The 10,568-nt window shown below is 48.1% G+C and overlaps 1 protein-coding gene across 1 annotated transcript; it reads right to left on the reverse strand.

Annotated features, from left to right (window-relative positions):
* Positions 1-3,072: 3,072 nt before the first annotated feature.
* LOC121987000 lies at positions 3,073-3,595 on the reverse strand. Its single transcript, XM_042540920.1, has 2 exons — positions 3,198-3,595; positions 3,073-3,085 (listed from the first exon to the last, which is right to left on the reverse strand). Exons 1-2 carry the CDS (start codon positions 3,593-3,595, stop codon positions 3,073-3,075), a joined length of 411 nt encoding a protein of 136 aa, XP_042396854.1.
* Between the last annotated feature and the right edge of the window lie 6,973 nt (positions 3,596-10,568).

Genomic DNA, 10,568 nt, shown 5'->3' on the forward strand with positions numbered 1-10,568 from the left:
CCCCTGGTCTCTGGTATACCACCATGGAGACCAAGTTCGATGCGGGCGACGCAGCACACCTCATTAACGCCTTTGACCTCCCGCCCGACCACGAGATCGTCCTGGCCGGTCCGTCCGATCAGCTACACAACCCGTCGATCGACACTATCTGTTTCTTCCGAGACCAGTTCATGGCCGGCCTCCGATTTCCCATTCATCCATTCATAACCGAAGTTTGTAATTTTTTTCGAATCCCACTTGCCCAGCTCGTCCCCAACTCCTTCTGCCTGCTGTGCGGCGTGGTGGTGTTGTTCCACGTGCACATCATCCCACTGACCCCTCAGGTCTTCCACTACTTCTACTACCCTAAACAATCCGAGTTGGGCACCTATCGGTTTCAGTCCCGTATTGGTCTGGTTTTCTTCGACAAGATGCCCTCCTCCAACAAACACTGGAAGGAGTACTTTTTTTATTTAAGACTCCCCGAACAACCCCACTTCATAACTCAATGGCAGACCGCCCTGCCACCCCCGCCCGAGCTGAAGAGGTACAAGACTCAACTAGATTACCTCCACGCCGCTAATATGTTGGTCGAGCTAAAGTTCAACATTCACAAGCTGCTACCAGAAGGCGTGGTGTACATGTTCGGGCTAAGTCCGAGCAGAGTGAAGCTCCCAAGCAACCTAGGTATGAAATTTCTTAATTTTCTTCCTTTGAGTCTAACTGATTCTGTTCTTCTCTTGCAGCTGACATCATGATGCATGCCCGAGCAGCGGGTATAATGAAGGCTAAGCACGCCAAGATCGAAGCAGCTGCTGCTAAGGAGATGGAGCGGCTCGGCCAGACCCCGGTCGGCTCGTAAGAGGGCACAGCTGGGGAAACTACAACTGCGGGTGACGGGACCGCCGAGCGGGCACCCAGCGTGGGAGGGGCAACCGAACCAGGCTCAGTTCGCGGCGTGTCGCCTGTCATTCTTGTTGAGGGATCGGGGTCCTTGGGTGATGAAGTACCGCTCTCCCGCAAGAGGCGTCGAACGGAGGCGTCATCCCGATCTGCTACTTCAGCCATCCAAGCTTCCGCGGAGGAAGGCGTTCGTCCCTAGCCCCCACAACAGTGGAGGCTACTTCCTCCGATCAGACTCCGTCCGTGGCTAAACTACAGGAGCCGTTCTCCATTCAGCCAATCACCTCCCTTCCTCCGGCTAGGCGGAAGATAACCCGATCAGTCATTCTTCCCGTCCGTCCTGCCCAAGCCTCCGGCCCGTCTGCCTCTACCCAATCGGCGCCAGGCGGGAGATGATCCGTCACCGCCACCCTTCGCCTGCCGACTGAGGATCTTCTCGCGCCGGGCGACCAGCCCAGTTCTCCCCAACATCAAGTCTACATCCGGGGTCGGCTCGCCCGCGTTTGGGAGGAGGCGAGGGCACGAGTGGCCATGAAGCCCCCGGGTGCACTGGCCAACAGTCATCTGGAGATGTCCACCAGGGTTAGTATTTGCGTTAGTTCATAAGTTACCTCCGCTCGGCACTAATTTTTGCTTGCAGTATTGGGTGGAGAATATCGCCATGTGCCAACGACTGGCCCAAGTGGAAGATGAGCTAAAGAGGCTCAAGATTTCTGGAGAAGCCTCTTCCCAGGGACCATCGTCGCCCGTCTGAAGGTTGAGATGGAGAAGGCCCAACGACTCCTCACCGAGGAGCAGCAGAGATCGACCGAGTAGGCCAGCAGGCTGGGCCAAATAGAGGCACAGTTGAAGACTTATGATAAGAAACTTGACCTGGCCTCCACGAGGAAACAACGGGCCATCGCCGACTTAGAAGAAAAGAATAAAGAAGCTCGACAGTTGGCCAAAGATCTGAAGAAAGCAAAGGACTCCCTATCTGCCGAGCGAGAGAGCCACTCGGCCAAGGAGGTGGAGCTTCAAAATCAAGTGAAGTGTTTGGAAGAGGAGCTGGAGGCCTCCCATGCTGCCCTGAAGACCTATCAGGAGGCTGAACTGAGTCGCTTTGCCGCCTGGAAGCAACAGTACCTGCGCTCGGACCAGTTTCTGGAGAAGGCGACCAACAGTATCGTCCACTCGTTCGAGCTGGCCATCAATGTCACGCTCGTCCAGCTGAAGGCGAACGACCACCTCCCTGAAGCTTTCTCCGACAGGGATGTCAACCGAGTCCAGCTTCTTGAGGCTATTCTCGACAAGGCCTTTGACTGTATTGAGTGAGAGAGGTGTCGATAGAGTGTTTTTGTAAGCCTTATTTTTTGTAAGCCTTAACTGTGTTCATGTCGTTTGGCAGCGTCTATCAATGAAATCCTTTTACGTCTTTTTCATATGTTGTTTGCTTGCTAAGTATTTGGATGCGCAGTCTCGATCGGTTGTGGCGCCCATGCTATTATTGAAATATTCGCTTAGGATCATGCCTCTGGGGTTTATAGTCGCCACTCGACTTCAGTTTTAGCATCTACGCTTAAACAATTTTCTAAGGCCGGGGTTTATCGTCACTGCTCGACGGTCTGTAAAGCGGGGTTTTTATAGTCGTCACTCTGACTCTAGGGTTTAACGTCGCCGCTCGACGGTCTTCAAGGCGGGGTTTTTATAGTCGCCGTTCCGACTCTAGGGTTTAACGTTGCTGCTCGACGGTCTTCAAGTCAGGGTTTTGATAGCCGTCGCTCTAACTTTAGGGTTTAACATCGCCGCTCGACGGTCTTCAAGGCGGGGTTTTTATAGTCGCCGCTCCGACTTTAGGGTTTAACATCGCCACTCGACGGTCTTCAAGGCGGGGTTTTTATAGTCGTCACTCCGACTCTAGGGTTTAACGTCGCCGCTCGACGGTCTTCAAGGCGGGGTTTTTATAGTCGCCGCTCCGACTCTAGGGTTTAATGTTGCCGCTCGACAATCTTCAAGGCAAGGTTTTTATAGTCGCCGCTCCGACTCTAGGGTTTAACGTCGCCGCTCGACAGTCTTCAAGGCAGGGTTTTTATAGTCGTCGCTCCGACTCTAGGGTTTAGCATCGCCGCTCCGACTTTAGGGTTTAACATCGCCGCTCGACGGTCTTCAGAACGGGTTGACCGCTCGACGATAACTTTGTAAACCTTTGCTTTAGCTTTTAATCCTGCAGCCGAAGGATGCAGAGAACGAAGATTACATGGTATTAGTTACATCAGCGCACCTTTCACCCAGCTCGGTACAGCTGGAGGTGGTTTGCACTCCATGGACGCTCTAGCCTCCGCCCGTCCTCGTCTTCTAGGTAATAAGCACCCGACCGGAGCTTTCCCATGACCTTGAAGGGTCCGGCCCAAGGAGCCTCCAGCTTGGTGACATCCCCGACTGGCTTTACCTTCTTCCATACGAAGTCACCGACCTGAAAAGATCTAGGTATTACCCGCCTATTGTAGTTCTGGCGAATCCTCTGTCGGTAGGCCGTCAGCCGGACGACTACTTTGGCACGTGCTTCGTCCACCAAGTCCAGCTCCAGGAGTTTCCGCTCGGCGTTCTCCTCGCTATACTGCTGCAGACGATCGGACTCAATTCCAACTTCAACAGGGACGACTGCTTTACCTCCATAAACCAAGTGGAACGGTGTCACTCCCGTCCCCTCCTTTGGGTCGTGCGGATTGCCCATAGCACGTCCGGAAGCTCATCTGCCCAGCTGCCTCCACGTGGTCGAGCCGAACTCGAAGAATTCGTAGAATCTCCCGATTGGCGACTTCATCTTGTCTGTTGCTTTAGGGATACACTACGAAAGTGAAGGCCTGCTGAATCCCGTAGCCTTCGCACCATTCTCTGAGGCGTTGCTCAGCGAATTGTCTCCCATTGTCGAAGACAAGCCGACGCGGAATTTCGAACTGACATATGATGTGCTGCCAGATGAATTTTTGAACCATCTGCTCGGTTATTCTTGCGAGCGGCTTGGCCTCGACCCATTTGGAGAAGTAGTCTACCGCGACGAGCAGGAACTTTCTTTGGCCGGTCGCCATGGGGAATGGCCCCACTATATCCATGCCTGATCGAACGGGCAAGATACTGTGGACGTCATCATCTCTTCTGTGGGTCGGTGCGAGAGGTTGTGATACCTCTGGCAGGACAGGCAGGTGGACGTTATTCGAGCGGCATCCGCCTAGAGGGTTGGTCAAAAATATCCAGTCAGCAGTATCTTTCTGGCCAACGACCGACCACCCGGGTGTCCTCCGCAAGTTCCTTGATGCACCTCCTGTAGAATGTACTCGATATCTTCTGGTCCGACGCACTTGAGTAGGGGTTGGGAGAAAGCTTTCTTGTATAGTTGATCCCCAATCAGCGTGAATCTTCCTGCTCTCCTTCTCAACAGGTGGGCTTCCTCCATATCGGACGGTGTAATTCCCGATCGCAGGAACTCAATCAGCGCTGTCCTCCAGTCAATTAGGAAGGTGAGTTCTTCCATCCGATCAACGTGTGCCACCAGAGATACCTGCTCGATCGGCTGCGATATAACAACAAGCGATATGGAGCAGGCTAGCTTAGCCAGCTCATCTGCCACTTGATTTTCTGCTCGGGGTATCTTCCGAATAACCACCTTCCGAAAGTTGGCTTTTAACCTTTCAAAGGCTTCGGTGTAGAGCTTGAGTCGAGTGTTGCTTATCTCAAATGTTCCAGTGAGTTGCTGAGCGGCTAATTGGGAATCTGAGTGAATCAAGACCCTGATCGCTCTGACATGCCGAGTGGCTTGTAGGCCTGCTATGACGCCTCGTATTCGGCCTCGTTATTAGTTGGCCGAGATCTAGCCGAACGGACAGATTCATCCGTTCTTCCTGAGGGGAGATCAGTAGTACACCGACTCCGCTCCCTTGCCGAGTGGACGATCCATCCACATATATCCTCCAAGTGGCTTCTGGCTTGAGATTCTGTACCTCAGTGACAAAGTTCGCCAAGGATTGTGCCTTGATGGTCGTTCGGGGCTGATACTATATGTCGAACTCACTAAGCTCCGTTGTCCATTTGATTAGCCCCCCGGATGCTTCTGGATTGAGGAGGACTCGGCCCAGATGGTTGTTTGTCATTACTATGATTGTATGCGCGAGGAAGTATGGTCGAAGCCTCTGAGTGGCGAGCACCAGCGCAAAGGTAAGTTTCTCGAGACCAGTGTAGCGGGATTCAACATCTTTTAAGATATGACTCAGGAAGTACACTGGTTGTTCCTCGCCGTTCGACCGCACCAACGCCAAGCCGACGACATGCTCGGTCGAGGATAAATAAATGCGAAGTGGCTCGTTGGCAGCTGACTTAGCCAATACAGGCAGAGAATTCAGATATGATTTTAGTTCTTCAAATACCTTGTCGCACTCTTCGTCCCATTGGAATTTGGTAGCTCGGCGCAGTATCTTGAAAAAAGGGAGGCTCCGAGCGGCATACTTGGAGATGAATCGAGATAAGGCAGTTATCCGATCGGTGAGGCACTGAGTTTCCTTCAAATTCCTTGGTGGCGGCATATCTTGCAGCGCCTTTACCTTACTAGGGTTCGCCTCGATGCCCCGCTCGGTGACGATATAGCCGAGGAATTTTCCACCTTTTGTGCCGAACAGACATTTGCTCGGGTTCAGCTTAATTCCGTATACACGGAGCGTCTGGCAAGTTTCTTCTATATTTGCACAGAGGTCGACGGCTTGGAGAGACTTAATGAGTATATCGTCAACATACACTTTCATGTTTCGTCTGATCTGCTGCCGGAGCACCTTATTCATGAGCCATTGATAAGTAGCCCCAGCATTCTTTAGTTCGAACTGCATCACGTTGTAGCAATAGGTGTCGTCCGCTATAATGAAGCTCACTTTCTCTTGGTCTTCCCGGGCGAGCGACACTTGGTGATATCCCTAATACGCATCTAGCATGCATATCAGCTCGCACCCAGCTGTGGAGTCCACCACCTGGTCGATCCTAGGCAGTGGGTAGAAGTCCTTTGGGCAGGCCTTGTTGAGGTCTTAAAAGTCGATGCAGACCCTCCACTTGTTGTCGGGCTTTGAGACTAGCACTACATTCGTGAGCTAGCTCGGGAACTGGAACTCCCTGATGTGGTCGGTCTCCAATAGCTTTTCTAACTCAGCTCGGATGATCTGATTCTGCTCGGTGCTGAAATCCCCTTTTCCTTTGCTTCACCAGCCTTGCATCCGGTCGGACGTGAAGCTCATGTTGCGCTATGCTTGAGGAAACGCCAGGTAGTTCATGCGTGGACCAGGCGAAGACATCATGATTTCGCTGAAGACATCTGATCAGCTTTGCCTTCTGCTCAACTTGCAGGTCGGCCGCTACGAAAGTTGTTGCTGTTAGAGTGTATACTAAAAGCCTAGCTTTTTGTAAACATTTATTTTTGAAATAAAGAATCACATTGGTCAAATGTCTACATTTATATGCTAAGTATAGTTGTTCAATTAATTTATATTGTAGATAACATGGTGTGTGGTGTCACACACAGAAGATCATGTTATCAATTCCTTATAAATTATAAACAGGAGCTCACGACTAAGATGGAAAGGAACAAACCATTGGAATAGTCGTAATGTAATTTGGTATTAGTTTATCTTAACTATAAAATTACACTAGTATACTCTGAGTGTATTGAGCAGGACCATTTAAGGTAAGTTCTTTTTATACTGACTAAATAAAAGAACAAGACCTTTGTTATTATGGAAGTGTGTGCTCTTAATCCTGATATAATAACAAGCACATATATCTAGTATTTATTTCTTTGATTTATCAAAGGGTGCGATTTAGTTCGATAAATCAATAGGCCCGATAAGTTGGGACATGATATTGTTTATAGTGTGTGTTGTTAATTACAGAAGGAAACTGTGTCCTAGTAATCTAGGTTGATGATGTCCCCAAAGGGAGCTCATAAGGATGGTCATGTAAACCCTGCAGGTGGACTTACTCTGACATGACGATAAGGTTGAGTGGTACTACTCTTGGAGCTAGATATTAATTAAGTGAGTTGTCAGTAACTAATTTAATTAGTGGGCATTCTATATCTTAAATACAAGGAGACTAACACACTCATGATAAGAAGGAGCCCATATAGTAATATGGGATTGGTGTGGTAGTTCAATAATAACTCTTTAGTGGTATGAGTTATTATTGATGAACTCGAGTTGTGTGTTCGGGGTGAACACGGGAAGCTCAAGTTCATCAGGAGACCAAAACCAATTCCTCCTCTCGGTTCTTGTCGTAGCCTCTTATTTATAAAGTATTATACTCACTCATACCCACCTTCTTACCCACCTTAAGGTGGCCGGCCAAGCCTAGCTTGGAGCCCAAGCTAGGGCCGCCCAAACCAAGGTGAGTTGTTCCATTGGGTGGTCGACCCTAGCTTGAACCCAAGCTTAGGTGGCCGGCTAAAATAAAATAAAAGGGATTTTATTTTTTAAAATTTTTCTTATGTAGAAGTCATGGTTTTAAAAGAGAGTTTAAAAATTAAATCTTTCATTTTATAGCTTTCTATAAAAGATTAAGAGAAAGGTTTGATATCTTTCCTTATTTGTAGTTAAAAGAAATATTTTAATTTTTTATAAAACTTTCCTTTTTTGTAACCATCTTCATGATTTAAAAGAGAGTTTTAAAATTAAATCTTTCCTATTATAATTTCTACAAAAGATTAAGAAAAGATTTGATATCTTTCCTTATTTGTAGATTGAGAGGAAAATTTTAATTTTAAAGAAAACTTTTCTTTTTGGAAATCATCCACATGTTTTAATAGAGAGATTTTAATTTATAAAAGTTTTCTTTTATGACCATCCATGAAGGGAATTTTCAAAAGAGAAATTTTATTTTAAAAATTTCCGGAAACAAATTAGGAAGTTTTAATTTTGTGTTTAAAACTTTCCTTATTTGGAGGGATTAAGGTGGCCGACCATTAGAGGTTTAATAAGGAGATTTTAATTAAACTTTCCTTCTTAAACAATGGCAAGGAATATAAGGAAGTTTTTATTTATAAAACTTTCCTTATTTGCCAAGACCAAGGAATATAAAAGAGAGGGTAGAGGTGCCTCACCTCATAACATATCATCTATTATTCCTCTCTCTTTTCTTCCTTGGTGTGGTCGGCCCTATTCCTCTTCTCCTTTCTACTGTTGGTGCAACCTTAAGTCAAGGTTGACTTGGTTGACCTGACTCGAGTTGACCTGACTCGAGTTGTGTTTTGATGTTTGACGATGTTTGACGAGAAGAGAGTTGTATTCTTGATGTTTGACAAGAATAGGTGTTTGGGAGATTGTAGGTGCAACCTTAGGTCAAGGTTGACCTGGTTGACCTGATTCGGGAAAAGCCCAAGCAGGGAGCTTGGCACGCGAAAAGTCCAAGTATGGAAACTTGGCACTGGAAAAGTCCAAGTGCGGAGACTTGGCACGGGAAAAGTCCAAGTATGGAGACTTGGCACTGGAAAAGTCCAAGTATGGAGACTTGGCATGGAGAAGTCCAAGCGTGAAGTCAGGCAGTGGGAAAGTCCTAACTGGGATGTTAGGCAGTGTGGAAATCCTGGTGAGTGAAGCCAGGTAAAAGTCCTGGTAAGTGAAGCCGGGCAAGAGGAAAATCCAGATGGATCAGGGATGATCGGACATCTGGTGTAGAAAAGTCTAAGTGGGTCAAAGGGATTGACCGGACACTTAGCGGGGAGTGCTAGCAGGTCAAGGGAGTGACCGGATGCTAGGCATGATGTACCAACAGGTCAAGGTTGACCGGATGTTGGTGTGGAAGCCTTAGGTTTAGGGCTGAGAAGTTTGGATCGGGCTGCAGACCGATCCAATGATACATGGCTCATCTGATCGGTCTGGTGACCGATCAGTATGCTACTGATGGTTATCTGATCGGTCTGGAGACCGATCAGAAGGAGATCAGTGGCAAACTAGCAGAGAAGAGAAGCCTGATCGGTCTACGGACCGATCAGAAGGTTCCCTGATCGGTCTGTGGACCGATCAGGATGTTTCCTGATCGGTCCATGGACCGATCAGGGACGGAACAGAAGCGAAGGCTTCTGCAGACCGATCAGGATGTTGCCTGATCGGTCCACAGACCGATCAGGTTCTAGCCGTTGTGACGCAACGGCTAGTTTCTTCGCTGTTTCTTCTTCGCAGGTATAAGGAGACGAGGGCATATTCTGTGCACAAAACTCTTTCTTTTTCCTCCTTAGAACTTCTGTTCTGCTGCTGAAGTTTCAGCTTCGACTGAGCTTTGTTGAGCTCACTTCCGAAGCCCCGCGTGAGCTTCTCCCGGCTGAGCTGCTTGTTGGCATTCGTCCGTGAAGTTGTTGCTTCCAGGACTTCAGTCGACGACAAGAAGGCAAGCTTGTATTGTTACATTCATTGTATTTACTTCTTGTATTCCTTGTATTCTATCTTGCTGTTGCGAGTTATTGTGGCGAGGTTTCTCCACCCACAAGGAGTATCTATTAGCCGGGTTTCCGGGGACTCATCCACCGACGGATTGGTAGGCTTCGTCCACCTTACGGACACGCCGAGGAGTAGGAGTTCATCTCCGAACCTCGTTATATGGTTTGTCTTTCTTCTCCTGTTTTCTTTCTACGTTGTATTTCCGCTGCACTAACCTAATCGTAGGAAGAAACGCGAAAGATTGGGGTCGGCTACTCACACCCCCCCTCTCTAGCCGAGTACGAACGATCCTAACAAGTGGTATCAGAGCGAGGCCGCTCTTCGACGGATCAACACCCGAGGGAGCACGGGCTAGAGATGGATCTCTATGGAGAAGATGTCACTATTCAACCCTTCTACGAGTCTCACGACAACTTCACATATTGGAAGGTAAGGATGATGTATTTTCTTAGGACTAATATGTTAAATTGGTTTTGTGTACAAGAAGGGTTTTCCCCTCCGATGGATGAGGAAGGAAAACCTATCAAGAAGAAGGAGTGGACGAAGGAGCAAATCCACCAATCAACCATCAATGATGAGGTAACGAAAATCATTGAATTCTCTTTACCTAATGATGTGTTGTGTAGGATAGGTGGATACAATAATGCCAAGGAGTTGTGGAACAACTTGGCCAAACTCCATGAGGAGAGCCCCACTTCAAGCTATGAAGAGGAGCCTAGTGAGCCAAGTAGCTCACATCGTGGAGGTGAGGAATTAGAAGTTGAGGGCTACTCAACATCTAAAGAAGAAGAGGAGGTGAGTTCTTCTTCAAGATCGGAGCATGAAGAAAAAGCTTCTACCTCCGGGAGGGATGAAGAAGAGAGCATCCATCCATCCTCGACCCTAGGTAACTCAAACACTTTAAGTTCAAGTAAATTGCATATAATGTGTTTTGAGTGTAGGGAATTTGGACATTACAAGAGTAAATGTCCAAAGAAGACTAAGAAGACTCCACCGGTGCCAAAGATCAAGGAAGTCGGAGTCCCAAAACGCAAGGGCAAGGAGCACGTGGTGTGCTTCCAATGCAAGCAACGGGGACACTATAGGAGTCAATGTCCAAGGGGGAGGCAATCTCACAAGGACAAAAGACCAAGCACGTGTAAAGGGGGAGCGAAGGCAAACCCTAAGGTATCCTCTAAGGTTCATTCTTGCACTTCTAATAAGATACATGCTAGTAGTCTTATTGCAATTGTCAAGAATGATGTT

The sequence above is a fragment of the Zingiber officinale genome, chromosome 5B (assembly GCF_018446385.1).
Source record: "Zingiber officinale cultivar Zhangliang chromosome 5B, Zo_v1.1, whole genome shotgun sequence".
Taxonomy (NCBI): Eukaryota; Viridiplantae; Streptophyta; class Magnoliopsida; order Zingiberales; family Zingiberaceae; genus Zingiber; species Zingiber officinale.